At 40.3% G+C, this 16,984-nt stretch overlaps 1 protein-coding gene across 1 annotated transcript in view; it reads right to left on the reverse strand.

Annotated features, from left to right (window-relative positions):
- Positions 1–16,984, reverse strand: part of ANKDD1B (ankyrin repeat and death domain containing 1B) — a 53,814-nt gene that overhangs the window by 20,957 nt on the left and 15,873 nt on the right. The window contains exons 5-8 of the mRNA XM_050794485.1: positions 16,826–16,930; positions 9,636–9,734; positions 8,751–8,849; positions 3,955–4,053 (exon numbers count right to left, since the gene is read on the reverse strand). Of these exons, the coding sequence (XP_050650442.1) occupies positions 3,955–4,053; positions 8,751–8,849; positions 9,636–9,734; positions 16,826–16,930 (402 nt within the window). The remainder of the gene's footprint in view (positions 1–3,954; positions 4,054–8,750; positions 8,850–9,635; positions 9,735–16,825; positions 16,931–16,984) is intronic.

The following is a 16,984-nucleotide window of genomic DNA, read 5'->3' on the forward strand; positions in this document are numbered from 1 at the left end:
GCTCCATTGTCAAAACCAGCAACAGTTAGCTGAGTCCTTCTCACACTGCATCACTGACATCCTCGTCTGCCTCCCTCTTCCACTTTAAAGGACTCTTCATGATTACATTGGGCCCACCTAGTAATCCAGGAGAATCTCATTTTAAGATCAGCTAATTAGCAACCTTAATTCCATCTGCAACTTAAATTCTCCTTTGCCATGTAATATAACATATTCATAGGTTCCAGGAACTGGGATGTGAACATCTCTGGGGTGGGGAGCCTGATTCTGCCTACCACATCATCCTACCTCTTTCTCTGAAATCACAGTACTACTGGGAGGATACACGAGCCAGTAAATGTGTATGGTAACCGTAACTATTATTTTATCCATTCCACACACACACACACAAAAAAAACATTGAGCACTTATTCTGTACCAGGCACTATTTTAGATAGTGGAGGGATATGTTGGTAAACAAAACTGATAAGATCTCGGACATTACATTTCAGTGGCGGTGGACAATCAATTGATCCATTGATTGGTAGACTGGTAGATCAGCAAATCAGTGGACTTAAATATGCTTATTAGATTATAGATGTTGTTAGAAGAATAACATCAGCTAGTTGTAAGTTCTATAACAAGACATAAAATAGCATGACTGGTTGGCTACTTTCTCATGGCTGATCAACAAAGCCTTCTTGGATAAGGTGACAGTTAAACTGAGATCAGAATGGTCAGCAGTGCCCTCACTGGCAAGATCAGAAGCCACCTAAAGCAGAAACAAATTTCTGAGAAACTCAAAGCAGGAACCCTGTAGTAGGAAGAGCTGCGGGAGTCCACAGCATTTACCTCTAGGCATCATGGGCTCTGTGTATAGGGCCTACAGACTTTATGAGCCAAAGAAACCGTTAAAATGTAAAAAAGAAAAAAATTATTGGTTCCACGATACCAAAAGAAAACCACAAAATTGAAGTGAATAAATATTTAATTGACATTCATACTTCATTGATTGTTAAATGTAATGTTCATAAAATATTCATTGTATTTATAAACAATTTGCAGGTTGCATTTTTTCACCTCCCTCAAATTCCCAATTATGCACACAGAGTTCTAAGAAATCAGAGTCAATCATAAATTAGGTGAGTCTGTCATAGCCAAATAATTGCAAAAAGCAAAAACAAAAAAGCCTTTTAGAGCAATTAACAGCAAAAAAAAAAAAAAAAAAAAAAAAAAAGTAAAGAGGAATGTGGGAGCACTTAAATATGTATGATAAAATGTGAGGTAGGACCTCCAGGAATATGAGTTCTTAGGACCTACAAAAGCCTTTTTTGGACCCAGGGCAGTTAATAGGGCGCTAAAGAGAGCCTGTTGCCCTAACTCTGGGCAGTTCTTCCACCCAACATAAACGGAGAAAGCCGGCTGTCAACTACATTCATAATCTCACTCCAACATCCTCCTTAGAAACGACTTGACCCGGGCCGGGCGCGGTGGCTCAAGCCTGTAATCCCAGCACTTTGGGAGGCCGAGACGGGGGGATCACGAGGTCAGGAGATCGAGACCATCCTGGCTAACACGGTGAAACCCCGTCTCTACTAAAAAATACAAAAAACTAGCCGGGCGAGGTGGCAGGCACCTGTAGTCCCAGCTACTCGGGAGGCTGAGGCAGGAGAACGGCGTGAACCCGGGAGGCGGAGCTTGCAGTGAGCTGAGATCCAGCCACTGCACTCCAGCCTGGGCAACAGAGCGAGACTCCGTCTCAAAAAAAAAAGAAAGAAAGAAACGACTTAACCCTTTACCTGCTCCCCTTGCTGATGGCAAGGTGGGAGGGAGCACAAAAGCAAACTCCTGGAAACCAAGACTCATCAGTGTCAGCAGGTGAAGCGTTTCCAAGATCAAACATAGCAATCACCTACAAATGTGAAAGCAAAACAAAGTTCAACCCATCCCGGGCTCATGTGTGTTCTTGCTGTTGGCTTCTTGCTTCACACTGCTTTTCCCCCCCAAGGTTTTCACTGGGTTGGACAGATAGGTGTGGATAGCTAGTGGGGGCTGAGGTTGCTGATTCAGAAGGGAGCTGATGAACTCGGGAAAAACTCTAGAAGTAAAAGCTAAAAAATGGATTCGCGATCATTTCCAGGCTGCCTAGAGCAACTGAGGCCACTGGCTGTAAGGACAGGGGCAATATGGAGCCTGCAGTCTTAGTCGGATGGGGAGAATGTGTGCATATGAAAAATCACTACAAAGCAAAATACTTAAGGGCAAAATAATTAAGGACAAGGGTGAGGCAGGGTACAAAATAATGGAGTAAGCCTGAGAGTCTAGCTAACCTGGGAAGCTTTCCCAGGAACTTGAAGGGGGATACAGACTGGGGACAAGGAGGCACCTGTGCAATGACTGAACAGCAGCACAGCTCTCCACATTCTTAATATTTCATGGCTCCCATGAATTCTTAACTTTCTGTTTATTTATTGCATCAATAACCTTGCAACTTAAGTGGGAATCAACTCATGCTACTTTGATTTTCCTGTCCGACAATCCTTGTCCATGTATATATAAATCCAATATTACATTAATATTTACTCGACTATAATATATTTTTCAATTAGTGTTCTATGATTAACATGTTCAATATTGCAATATATTTTTAGTATTTATCACTATAATTTTTAACAGCTACATAATTTTCCAAGAAGTAGAAGCACCAGACCTTCTTTCAGCCTTCTCCTACCATTAATTCCACGTATATGTTATATCTAATTCTTGGCAATTGGAGCTAACTTTATCATCTATCTGAATGCATGCAGCTAGCTTTCCACCTTTCAAATTATTTCCTTAACATAATCCACCATGTGTGGGTAAAAGGAAAGTGACAAATTGCTTTTTGAAAGATTATACAAATATACACTCCCACCAGCAGAATACAGGGTATCAAACATGCCAGTTTGGGACTTTATTCTTGATTGGGACTTTATTCTTACATGTTTAACTTTGTACTTGTTGAAAAGAAATTGTTTATACATTGTGCAGATAGAAAGATCTCTAAAATATATTGGCAATCAAAAGAAAACAAGGTGCAGAGCAGCATATATTACATACTGTGCTACTGTTTATATGGTGTTGGTATATATATGTGTATGGATTTAATCACATTTTCCATGTGGATTCATGGAAAATTCCTGGAAGACTAAATAAACTATTAAGGATGTTAGTTCTGGGGAGTAAAATTGTGATGTGGGGTTGGAGTAAGACACTTTTTTATCATATACCCTTTGGTGCTATTCAAATTTTTTGTCATGAGTTTTCATTATAATTAATTAGAAAAACAGGAAAAGAAACTAAACCATCTGAAGACAAGGCCATCGCAGGGGTTAAAAGCTGAGGCATTGGCGTCAGACAGGAGTTTGAATCCTTGCACTGCTATTGACTAGTTGTATGATCCTGAATGATTTCCTTAACTTTTCCAAATTCTATTTTTGTGATCTAAAAAAATGAAAATAATAACACAGTCTCAAAAGTTTCAAAGGTTCTTAGCACAATGACTACATACAAAAGTATTCTGCATTTAGAGGAAGGCACCATCCTTCCTTCTTCATGCACCAGGCTGACCACTTGAGCTTTCACACAATAAAGTTTTTTTCAGCGTCTTCTCTGTATAAGCCAGGTGTGCACTAGTTGCTATGAGAAAACAAAGTAGAATAGAGTGTCTGTTTCTAAGAAGTGACAAGTACTTGCTCATTTTGCCCCACTTTCAATTATTCCTTCCCCAGAAGAACAGAAAGAATAGCATTGCTTTTGAGGACACAGTAACTGGGAAATATTGGAGGTAAATCACTAATTCTTACCAAAAACAAAGCGTATTATAAATATTAATTCTAAAGTACCAGTGAGTGGATCAATGTAGGACCAGAGTTTCCAAAGAATATTTTAAGTCTCCCTCCCACTGCATGAGTGAACATGGTCTGGAACACATACTTTATTTGGAATGTTGATGTCACTTCCTGCTGTCAGCAGCACTTTGCTGCACTCTTCATGACCTCCTTCAACACTCAGAAAGAATGGTGTTTCTCCATTCTAACAAAAGGAAAAATAAGTTAAATTTAATTGCCCCTTGTCATGGAATGAAATTACTTGACAAACAACATGCTTTCTCTATGCCTTTTGTGCATTACTCTTAATAATGGATAGCATTTATTGAACAACTATGTGTCAACTTGTACTGCCAAGACTATATGCTTTGGCACAGTTAAATCACACAATGCTATAAGGGCAGGGTTAATATTATCCACATGTTACAGATAAGAAAACTAAACCTCAGCTGAAAAGTGTCAAAGTGGCTGGGTTCAGTGACTCAGCCTGTAATCCCAGCACTTTGGGAGGCTGAGGCAGGCAGGATACTTGAGCCCAGGAGTTAGAGACCAGCCTGGGCAAAATGGCAAAGCCCCATCTCTACAAAAAGTTTACAAAATTAGCCAGGCATGGTGGATGCCTGTAGTCCCAGCTACTTAGGAGGCTGAGGTGAGAGGATCACCTGAGCCCAGGAGGTTGTGGCTGCAGTGAGACAGGACTGCATCACTGCAGTCCAGCCTAGGCAACAGAGTGAGACCTCGTCTCAAAACAAAAACAAAAAAAAAAAAAAAAAAAGAAAGATAATCTCAGAAATAAGGAACTATAGTACAGTATGAAACACACAAAATTAGAAGTCCATTTGCACCAAGTATAACTTTAATCTTTACAACTGATTAAATGTTACATGACATTTTAAAAAATAACATTACTTTAAAAAATCTCAGTACTTCAGTTTCCTGAAACTCAAGATAAATACTAGGAGGACGAAGTAAGAGTTTAATTCAGGCCAAAATGAGGAAAAAGAAGGAGCTGGTCCCACACAATAGCTACTTGGCTATTTCCTTTTCCTCATGCAGACTCTTTCCTAAAAATGTTGGGAAGAAATGCAGAATTCCTTCCCCATTCCCTAACCATTTCCCTCCTTGGACATTAATCTGCTTAACAACTACTTTAGGATAAATTCAGAAGGCTTTACTCATAGTGAATTAGGTATGAACAATCATGTTAACAGGAACACAAGAGTATAGAAACCAGTGTTCCCATTCCAACAAGGTGGGAAAATCATATTCCAGGCTGCTTTACCTGGGTGCCTGGGACAGCCATCTGCTTATAAAGGCATTTCTCTGCCAGGCATGGTGGCGCATGCCTGTAATCCCAGCACTTTGGGAGACTGAGGCGGGCGGATCACCTCGGTCAGAAGTTCAAGACCAGCCTACTCAACATGGTGAAACCCCATCTCTACTAAATATACAAAAATTAGCCAGGCGTGGTGGTGGGCCCGTGTAATCCCAGCTACTCTGGAGGCTGAGGCAGGAGAGTCACTTGAACCTGGGAGGCTTAGGTTGCAGTGAGCCGAGATCATACCACTGTACTCCAGCCTGGGCAACAAGAGCGAAGCTTCATCTCAAAAAAACAAACAAACACACAAACAAAAAAGGCATTTCTCCCCATAATCTTCCTTCTCATTTTTCCAGGAAAATGGATGCAAAAAGACAAATCCCAGTGGGGAAAATATTTGTTAAAAAAATGTGTAAAGGAAAGAATTCATATCCAGAGCCTGATAAGGTTTCATATCTTGGACCCTGCAATCTGCCTCTAAGGATATACTCCAAGGCAATTGTGAGGAAATCAGACTCAGGTTTATATACAAAGAGATCTGTGACAGCACAACCTATAATAAACAAAAACTGAAACTAAATAACCAAGAGCTAAAGAATAGTTAAGTGAATTTGGGACAGCTATGAAAAATATATTGTACATATATGCAGAGGAACACAATAAAATCCATCAGATGTGTATAAGATCATCCTTTGAGCTCGGCATGGTAGCTCACACCTGTAATCTCAGTTGCATGGGAGGCTGAGATGGGAAGATCACTTGAAGCCAGGAGTTTGAGACCAGCCTGAGCAACATAATGAGACCCTATTTCTAATAATAATAAATAATAATAATTCTGTGAGTTTAGAGAAAATACAAAACTGCTATTTATTTTTTATCTTGAATTTTAAACATTTATATTTCTAGCATATACTTTATAATGAATTAATTGAATTATAAATGTATATGTGATAGCCACATGCTCAAACTTTCTTTACTGATATGAGTTTGCTGCCAAGAATGTCTGGAGACCACGGCTCTAGAGCACATTCACATGGGTCCCTCTAACTGATCTGGCAACAGCTTGTATCAGGAAGCAGAGGCTGTCCACAAATGGACAAACATTATGAATCATATGCAAAAAGATGATATTATTATCACTGTGCCCTTAATTTTGTGCAAATTAAACCTATCATAATCTGAAATTAAAGTTTTTTGGGCTTTATGAATTTTCCCCAATGTGCCCTGACTCCAAAGTTGCTAAAAGGAAGATGAAATCCACATGCATGCACACATTCCAGTGGTTTAAATATGTTTTAATAGAACAGGGAAAGCATAACTAATACTATAAATAAGATTACAAATCCTGTGACTACAGGACTTGATCTCTGCTTTGGTTTGAATGTTTGTGTCCCTCCAAAATTCATGTTGAAACTTAAATCCCCAATGCAATAAGATTAAGAGGTGGCTTTTATGTGGTGATTAAATCATGAGGGCTAGCTCAGTCAACCAGGTGGATATAATTGTTGTTGTTTGAGCACATGCATTACACTGGAATGGGTATCAGTGGCTTAGAAGAAAATCTTAGAAACAACAGTGGGGCATTCTTTAAGAAATGCTGCATCTCCCATGCCACTGTACTCCAGCCTGGGTGACAAAGCAAGACCCTGACGCTATAAGAAAAAAAATAAAGTAAGAAAAAGAAAAAAGAAAGAAATCATCAAGACTGAATAAGTGATTTAGAAGAATCTAATTCAGCTTGAAGTTTACAATCAACCGAGTTGCTTATTTTTTTCCTTTATATATGCACGTAAAAAACTAACAGTCTAAAAACATCTTCAAATAGGCAGCATAAAATAAATATTTTCAGTGACAATAAAGTTTTTTGTCACAGTTAAATGGCAGCATTATTTTTTCTGAGTGTTACATAAAATAATGGTGTGCTTTACAATCAATGGTATCTTAAGGTAAATGCTTATGATACTAGTTCTTTCGGTAGCTCTCAGGTGAGGCATCAAGTTTAGAAATGATCAGAACATTAAACTGTGAAATCCAAGAGGACCCCACTGACCCGAGTTTCCAAAGAGCCAGACAAAAAATCACTGGACCATAGGTTAAGAAGTGACCATCCAGGGCAAATGACTCACAAACTTGCCCTGCATAGCCACAGTCACATCGCCTCCACCAAATCCAGAACCAGTTTCTTTTTACTTTTTTGGTTGTGTTTTGTTTTGTTTTGTTTGAGATGGAGTCTTGCTCTGTTGCCCAGGCTCAAGTGCAGTGGCATAATCTCGACTCACTGCAACCTCTGCCTCCCGGGTTCAAGCAACTCTCCTGCCTCAGCCTCCCGAGTAGCAGGGATCACAGGCACCTGTCACCACACCCAGCTAATTTTGCATTTTTAGTAGAGACAGTGTTTCACATGTTGGCCAGGCTGATCTCAAACTCCTGACCTCAGGTGATCCACCCACCTCGGCTGCCCAAATTACGGGGATTACAGGCATGAGCCACCATACCCGGCCCCAGAACCAGTTTCCAGCTCACTAACACTCCACCTGAATGTACCCCCCTCCCAAGTGCCTCAAACAAACCCATTCAAGCCCTCATTACCTACCCCACTCACCTGCTCCACACCTGTACTCCCCAGCAACAGCCCAAGTCAGATAGCTGGGGGCAGAAAGTCCTCCCTCTCTCTAAGTCCTGGTCATAAGTCCTGTGGACTCTGCCTCCTCCTACCACTTCATCCTGTTTGTTGCTCATGAGTGTCTCAGTGAGAGGTCTTCCATAGGTCTTGTTTCCCCATTTTGGCAGTCACCTGACTGGTCCTCCCCACTTCTGGGCTCTCCTGGCACCCGGTCTACCTTTCAAACGGCTGTGACAGTTACCTGCCCACACCTAAGATGAATTCTATCCCTTTTCACTACTTAAAACCCTTCAAGGTCTCTGCTGGCAACCACATCAAAGCCAAACCCTCCCTCCTGTAAAGCATGGCCTTTCGTCATCTGTCTGCCTTGGCCCACTAGGCTTCCAGCTTTCCCAGCCCTCCTAGTCACAATGTCTGCCACCCTGAGCTTGTCAGCCCAGAACACACCATACTCTTGCCTCGGTTCTTTTCCTTGGACTTTTCCCTCTGAAATACTTTATACTTGTGCCATCCTCAAAATCCTTCCTGCCAACATTCATTACAATGCCAAGACCCAGATAATATATCACTTCTTCTGTGAAAACTGTAATTTCTGAAAAACATCTTCCTCTGTGTTCTCATGGCATTCTCTGTAGACCTCTATTATTGCATGTAGCCCGATACATTATTTGTTTTGCATGCCCTTCTTACCCTGTAGGCTTCTGGAATAAGAGTACATACTTCATCTGGCATACAGTACATATAGAACAAATATTATTTGAATGAACGGGTGAATAAATGAATGGATTAACAAATGAAGTGCTGTGGAATACTTTGAAGAATAAAGTAAGAATCTTTCAGCATCACATTTTACACCCTATGGCACTAACACCTTTGTTTTCCTCCCACTCTTTTCTTGAAAGCCATTCCTCCAACCCTTCCCCATTTAAGTCCTGTGCCTGTAATGCGTACTTCCACATACCTCATTCATCTCATTTATGTCTTGCCATTGGGTTAGCAGCACCTGCACTGCAGGACTGTGACCGTGCTTTGCAGCGAGGTGCAAGGCAGTGTTTCCCTCCTGCAACAGAGACACACTCGGGGTAGAATGCCCTGTGCTGGGAGAGCATGTTCCTTCAACAGTAAGGGCTGCAATGGAGTTTCTGGAAGTTTTCATTTTGGTTAAAGCACGGTCCAGAGCGTGGACCACTGTATCTGCAGTTTTAAGTGAAATTTATACATTTTTAAGTTTTAAATAAAAAGGTATAGCTTTCTGAACCAGTAGGAAAAAAATCATCCATGCTCCTTCTTCTAACTTTGCTACCAATTGCTAGCAAAACATGGAGCAACAGAAGAAATTCCATTTGACCTATGTGAGGGTAAAATGGTGAAAGATTTCTGGGAGGTCATTTTAGCAATATTATATACCCAAAGATTTTAAAATGTGCAGAAGCCTTTGACCCACAATTCCACATCTAGGAATTTCTCCTAAGAAAGTCATCAAAGGTGTACATACAGATACGATGTCTACCCCAGGGTTTTCCCCTCCCCTTTCATGTAAGGCTGAGGCTCCAGGAGACCTCATGGGAGGAGAGAAGAGGGGTGGAGTTGATCATGGAAAAATCCATGTGGTCTATTGACTTCACAAACATTATGAAGCAAAAAGTGCCAATCTGGACAACCCACAGCAGCAGTGGAAGGATTTTGTCTGGATAGTTCATGATTCTCTCTGAGTATAGTAACAACTTACAACTCTTCTGCTGACTAAAAGTCCCTCACCAAATCTACAGGCCAATTGTTACCCCTCTACATCAATTGTTACTCCCCTTTCTCTTGTTCTCAGCAAAGAAATAAAAGTCCAACTCACCTTGTCCTTTTCTGAAGTATGCAGGTTTAGGAAGGTAAGTTTTTCTATCATTTCAACATGGCCCCTCTCAGCTGCCAAAAGAAATGGTTTTCTTCCTTTCTAAAAATCAATCACAAACCTCAAGCAGTTATTACACTCTTAGTGAACAAGCATGACAGTGGACAAAGCTAGTGACATTTTAAGAGAAATGTTTAGGTTTGATTTTTTTAGAAGATAAGCTCAAATATAGAATTTTCTGATTATGGAATTCCTCCTACTTTTTATGTTGCCAATGGAGACTATATTTTCCATAGCCAAAATGTCATCAAGAAAAGTGAAAGACTTGTCTTAGTCTGTTTTGTGTTGCTATAACAGAATACCTCAGTCTGGGTAATTTGTAAAGAAAAGAGGTTTATTTAGCTCACAGTTCTGCAGGCTGGGAAGTTCAAGGGCACGGTCTTGGCTTCTGGCAAGGGCTTTCACACTGTGTCATAACATGACAGAGAAAGTCAAAGGGATGCGAACATGTGTGAAGAGACAAAACCCAAGAGGCATCCTAGCTCTCACCCTCGTGGGAACTAATTTATTCCTATGAGAATGAATCTAGTCCCACCAGAGTGAGAACTCACTACCTGAAGAATGTCACCAAGCCATTCATGAAGATCCACCCTCATGACACAAACATCTTCCAAGAGGTCCCACCTCCTAACACCACCAGATTGGGGATCCAATTTCAACATGAATTCTGGTGAGGACAAACCATAGCCAAACTATAGCAGATCCACAGAAAATGTAATGTTGTAACTTGAGATAATTAAAAGAAGGAAAAGGAAGTTGTGGTGGCAATATGATAGCAGAAGTATTTTCTTCAATTAAAGAGAAAACACTCACAAATTGGCTTAGTGTGTTACTAACTGAAAGCTTAGCAAGGTGTCTTAATGTTAAAAAATAGATACAAGCCTCATCTAACACTTGATAAAATAGGGTAATGAAAAGATCGTGGCCACTGTTAACCTGAGATAACAACATAGGAGCTCCCAGTAACTGGAGAAAAAAGGAAGAAATAATGCTGAAATAACAAACGGTAAAAAGCAAAAACAAAAACAAATCTATAAAGATCAGTCCTACAGAGGTCTGTATTTATGCATGTATGGAAGCTGGAGAAACAAATTTGCACCAAAAACTTCACCTAATTCATCATTGTTGGGCCACATATGTCATCAATGAGATCTACATCTCCAACCCTTTAAAGGGTTCAGTGATTTCATTCTCAGGAGATCCCTAGAAATGGCAAAGGAAAGAAACAGAGATTGCTTAGAACCCCAGTTTTCTGCACTAATTGAAGAGTAAAATTTAATCTTGAGTCATGAGCAACTCTTTGGAAACGACAGACCAAAAATTATTGTGTTTGATATACAAATATGTGCAAATAGTGACTACAGGTAAAGGTTCATGTAAACAAATCACAAAAGAGGGAACAAGAGACAGTGATTATATACTAGATGAAAACATCTGATCACATATCCTCATAAATAATTCATTAATTTCTTCAACAATTATTGAATGCCTATGAATATGCCAGATAATGTGCTAAGCAATAGAGTGACCAGGGTGAGAAATATATTGCCCATCCTCAAGTTCAGAGTCCAAAAGGAGAGATGGACACATAAGCAAGTAATTATAATGTAATGTAGTAACCGAGTGCTGGTGATATATGGGGTTATATAACTCAGCATTTAAGTGTGTTTGTGGCTGGAAAGGTAGGTGGTGAGAAGTGGTGGAAGAAGGCCTTTAAAGGTTGCTAATGCACTGGAACAGGAGAAAAGAGAACTTGTTACCTGATTCTTGCCTGTTATCTTTTACATTGGAGAATGACCCCTGGCTCATGCAGAAGGAAAGGGCTTTTGTTAGCTCTTTATGCACAGAGACCACAAATAATACATGAAGGTGTTGTGCCCTAGTGTGGCATTTGTTGCTTTTGCCTTTATATTTACCTTTCTTCTAGTAACTTTGTTTTACTTTGCAGAACAACCACACATACACACACACACCCTGTCATTTAGCCCATTTAGTGCTGTCCATTTCCAAGCCTTATCTGCCTGCCTTCTGCCACATGAAGTGATTACATAACCTGCCGTCACAGTGATTGGTTCGAGATTGGGCATATGATTCAGGTAGGGCCAGTTGTTCCTGAGATTTATACATAAACATTTAATGACAGATTATTATTTCTATTTCTTATGGATTGAAATCCATAAGGATATTAAACCTGAGGCTGCTAACAGCTATCTTTCCTACTATATGAAAAGTATACCTATGAATAATGCCAACATGCAGACAGCTAAGAAATGGACAAAGAAAAAGAGCTGGGTCCAGCCATGCCTGAAGCTGGAAAGATACACCCTCATACTCTTTAGTTACAAGTTAATAAATTACCTTCTTTGCTTAATCTCAATCAAGATGGATTTTTGTCTTTGCAACAGAAAGAATTCTAACTAATACATATTTATCAGTTTGGTAACAATACTAATCTGTTCAATTTTAAAATGGTGCTTTTCTTTTACCCGTGGTTGCTACAAAGTTTTGCATTACTGCGTAGATAACAAAGTGAAAGAAAGCTTCACCTGCTAAGAGATGGGAGGTTCTGAGAAAAGACTACAGTTACCACAGATGAAAGATCTTTCCTTTCCTTTGGAAACACTATTAGTTTGAACTTTGGAAGCCCTTTAAAACAGTTATCATCCAGGAAAAAGATGTAAAAGCAAAATTACACAAAGTAAAGACATTTAAAGTAACCTATAATAAATATATGAAAAGGTAGCATAAAGAAAGGTGAGATTATAGCATAGTGAGATATAAATATTTTCTCTCATTGAGTACGTATTATTAGACAAAATAACAGGAATTTCAAAGATATATGTGGTTTTTAAAGAATAGTTTCTTATTATGTCCTTTTTTTTTTTTTTTTTTTAACTTCCCAATCCTTTTTCATCACATTCAAGTAGGCCTCTATCCAGGGCAGTCTCATAGGCCCTCCCTTACTTGGAAGGCAGGAAGCTTTTCCAGCCAGAAGGATGGTGGAGCTTGGTGTCAGAGCCCTGGGCTCCAGGCCTTGGGCCAATCACAAAGACTCCCTGGCTCAGGATCCTGTCCGTTTAAGTACTAAAATAAGGAGGGTCCAGGATTCCTGTTCCTTCTTTCCTCTATTAACTCAATATCTATTTAACCTGATTATAACAGGGTCTTACTCTGTCACCCAGGCTGGAATGCAGTGGCATGATCTCAGCTCACTGCAGCTGCCATCTCCTGGAATCCAGTGATCCTCCCACCTCAGCCTCCCGAGTAGCTGGGACCACAGGTGCGCACCACCACATGCCGGCTAATGTTTTGTATTTTTTTGTAGAGGCAGTTATTCACCATGCTTCCCGGGCTAGTTCTCAAACTCCTGAACTCAAGAGATCCTCCCACCTCTGCCTCCCAAAGTACTGGAATTACAGGTGTGAGCCACTGTGCGTGGCTAACCTGATATGTTTTAACTCAATGCATTTAATTTTTTTTTTTTTGGCATGTAAGTCTGAGGGATTGGAATTGTTTATTATAAATTATTTTTAAGTTTACTGAGAAGATGAAATCATCAAATTTGATGTTATGAAATTCAGCAAAAATTTCATAAATAGCCATTAAGTGGGTATCCAAAGACCAACCTGACCTTCCTTTACCACAGGGATCCCCGAGATGTGTCGCTCTCAGGAGCCTCTGAGGAGAGGCGCTGGGTGGGCCTCCAGTGCATGCTCCCTCCCACAGCATTTCCCATCACCCCAGGGTCAGGCACTTGAGGAAGGGGAAAACCCTGAATAACTAGAAATTTCACAGGTAAAAAATATGTGTCATGAGGTTAAAAAAAAGAAAAAGCAGCATGTTACATATGAAAAAGTGGCACTGGTGGGGTGGGAGACAGTGGGTTAGTTCTCCCCTCACAGACAGGAAACAAGAGATTTGATTAAATCTAAAATTGTTAAATGTTGCCTTGGGTCTGTATAAGAAAACAGGTGTCTTCTCAAGTCCCCTTCTACTCACTATCCCCTTCCCTCCCAGAAAAAGAAGCTTCTATGCATTTTGACTTCCAGAGACTTTAAACCAATGGAAGTCTACCATATTCGTAGTTGAAACCAAAGCAACATTGTACCCCCAAATTCTTGTAAATATTGAACAAATACATGAATGGCGTGTGAGGCCTTCCTATTTCTCTCCCTCCCCAAACATGTCAGTCTGAGTATTTATTTTTGATCACCAGATGGACATTTATATGTAGATTCAAAATGTCTATACTTTATTCCTAACTCCTTGCTGCGCTAATCTCTCTCCCCTGGAAAGGCCTCAGTGATTTTTATGGCTGTGGAGCTGGGGGAAATCTCAAAAGTTTTCCCAGCATCCTCCATCTCTCCCCACCCAAACTCCCCCTGGCCTAGTTAAATCCATTTTGTGTTAAGGGCCTCCTTCCAGGAAAGCTTTCCTTGTTAGCTTTTGGAGTTCCCTCCAGGCCAGAGAGATGGATTTTACCAACCCTGGCAGGTACACAGGCTCTCAATCACTTTCTGTTGATAAGAAACTAGGCAAGAGAGTAACACTGTGAAGGTGAAGACGTCTTAAATATCAAATGTATTTCACAAACTCCACAATACCTTTAAGCAGATGCAAATGGGAAACCCAACAGTAAATTGATAGAACCTGAGCTTCTGATCACAGCTGCAACTGGAATTTCCCCCCATAATTTTTTATTATGGTAAAGTACTCATAACTAAATTTATCATCTTAACCATTATTAAGTGTATAGTTCAGTGGTATTAAGGATACTCATAAGGATAGCCATCACTACCATCCATCTCCATAACCTTTTTCATCTTGCAAAACTGGAATTGTGTCCTCATTAAACAATAATTCCCCACTTTCCCTTCCTCCTAGTTCCTGGCAACTACCATTCCAACTGATGTTTGCCAACAGGTGTGACCCACTCACAGATCTTAGGAAAAAAAGTAGATTTTTTTTTTTTCTTTTCTATTCATCAATTTAGTTTTCTGAAGGGACTAAAGTTGGGCTCAGACTCAGAGTCTTCTTTCCCTAGATGACCCAGTGGACTCATTATTTGCTCATTCCTTGTATGTCTCTGAACTCAATTTAAGATCTCGCAGCTGGACATGTCACTCTGCAGTTTGCTGCCAGTGCTCCTGAACCCTTTTTCCCAACAGACAGAGGAGGAAGAAGGTGAGAGGAGAGGACATGTCCAGAATCAGCTGAAAAGAGTTACGGAGAGGAAGGCTGCTGGCCAGCAGAAACTCAAGAAATGGGGAAGGCTCCCTGCAAATGTGCTTTGGTTTCTGAATCCCATCAGCCTGCCTGATCCTTCCCGTCCTTCCCATACACTACTCTCTCTCATGGAAGCAATCAGAGCACATTGAAGGGGAAAATAACTGTGTGTCTCATGCATAACAGGCCGTCAACGAATATCTGCTGAACTGAACTGAATGGAATTCATTAATTGGCCACGTCTCTACTTGGCATGGATAAAATTAGAAAGATCCAGCTTCCTCACCTTGATACTAAATGGCATTTGACTATGATTGTCACTTTCAGAAAATCAGATAGGATATTTTATCCTATAACAATTGTTACAACAGTGAGCACTTACAATGTGCCTGGCTCGTTGCTAAGTGCTTTATAGTCATTAGCTCATTTAAGCATCTCAGCTATTCCAACATTCCTACATAGGAATGGCATAAGTGAAAAGGGGTTATGGAATGGCTCATCATGAAGTTCACTTGCATAGGTACTTTTACATAAGATTGAGGAAATGTCAATCATTATATACCAAAGAATGGAGGTTTGCTGATTTAAAAAAAATTATATGTGGGACAAGACTTCTCCTGTCACCCTGTTGTTACCATAAAGTAGATTTTATTGTTTCCATTGTATAGATGGAGAAACTGAGGGTTTCGGAAATTGAAGAGCTTGCTTAAAACCACACAGCTAGTGCATGGTGGTACTGACCAGACCAAAGCCCAAGTCTATCTTCCTCTAAGCTGTAAATGTATAGTTGTTTAATCATATGTAGAGGAAGTCAAAGAAGTATACAGACCTAATCTGAAGAAATACTTCTTATTGTTAATATTGTTGTTTTTGAGATTACGGTCGGAAAAAAAATGTAAAAATTTTTAAAAAGAGGTGAAATGAAGTGACTATCACTGACCAGCTTCTAAAGAAACTTTTATAGTATAGTATTCTCGTGGCACAGAGAAAAGGAAGTCCCATTCATGAAGTATATTCTACTGCTGAGAAATCAAAATGCCAATTGCACAAAGGCTACTCCTCTATGAAGAAAAAAAAAAATGCCTAGAGGGAAATATTCCAGGGGAAGGACAGTCCCTGACATGAACAATACCCACTGTTAGTCTGAGGAGGGAGACGGCACAGCATGAAGGCTGGATTCAGCCAGACCTGGCGTCAAGTCCTGGCTCTGTCACTTTTTAGTTGTGAGACTTTTGATCAGGTGTTTGGCCTCTCTGAGCCTCAACTTCCTCTCCTCTACAAATGAGCAAAATATTTCCTACTTTATAGGATTATTGTAGGGGTTAGTGAGATCATTCATTCATTCAGCAATGATTTGTTGAGCATTGGTAGGTGTCAGGTCCAAGACCTCTTACTGAAATAATGTATGTAAATAGCTTTCCTCTGTACCTACATTAACAGATACTTGTTAAGTAGTAGCTAGTATTGTTATGTATCCCCTTATTTAAAGAAAAGAAATACTGACAAATGCAATAAAACTGCATTGTATTTCACGGCTCATTACTGCATAGCTTTGGGTCAAATATATTACCAAAAGGCCAAGCATAATAAAATAAAATTTAGATACACATTTTGATTACTAAAGGGGATAGGATACTGTCCACACTCCGGCCAGGATGAGGGAGTAGAATGGGAAGAAGGAATCTGGCTGCTTCCTCAACACTTCCTGTTCTCCCTACAAGCAGGGGCCAGGATCGCCACTAATACCAACACTCCTCTTTGGTTCTGTGGTCTGCCAACGTGATGGAGGAGCTGGCTATAGGGCAGGGTCTGTCTGTGCTGGCTGCTTTCACAGCTGTACCAGAGGCAGGAGAAAGTGAAATTTGATAGGGTTGGATGCAAGACCTATACAACCAAAGTAAACACACCTCATCAGGCTGGTTCAGGTCCTTGAGGTGCAGATCTTGAATAAGATACTCCACGATGCGCACATGATTGCTCTGAGCAGCAAAGTGGAGGGCATTCATTCCATCCTGAAGAGAGCCAGGGGTGGGGGAGATACACAGTGACCTCAGAACTTCCTCTCT

Source organism: Macaca thibetana, chromosome 6 (assembly GCF_024542745.1).
Source record: "Macaca thibetana thibetana isolate TM-01 chromosome 6, ASM2454274v1, whole genome shotgun sequence".
Lineage (NCBI taxonomy): Eukaryota > Metazoa > Chordata > Mammalia > Primates > Cercopithecidae > Macaca > Macaca thibetana.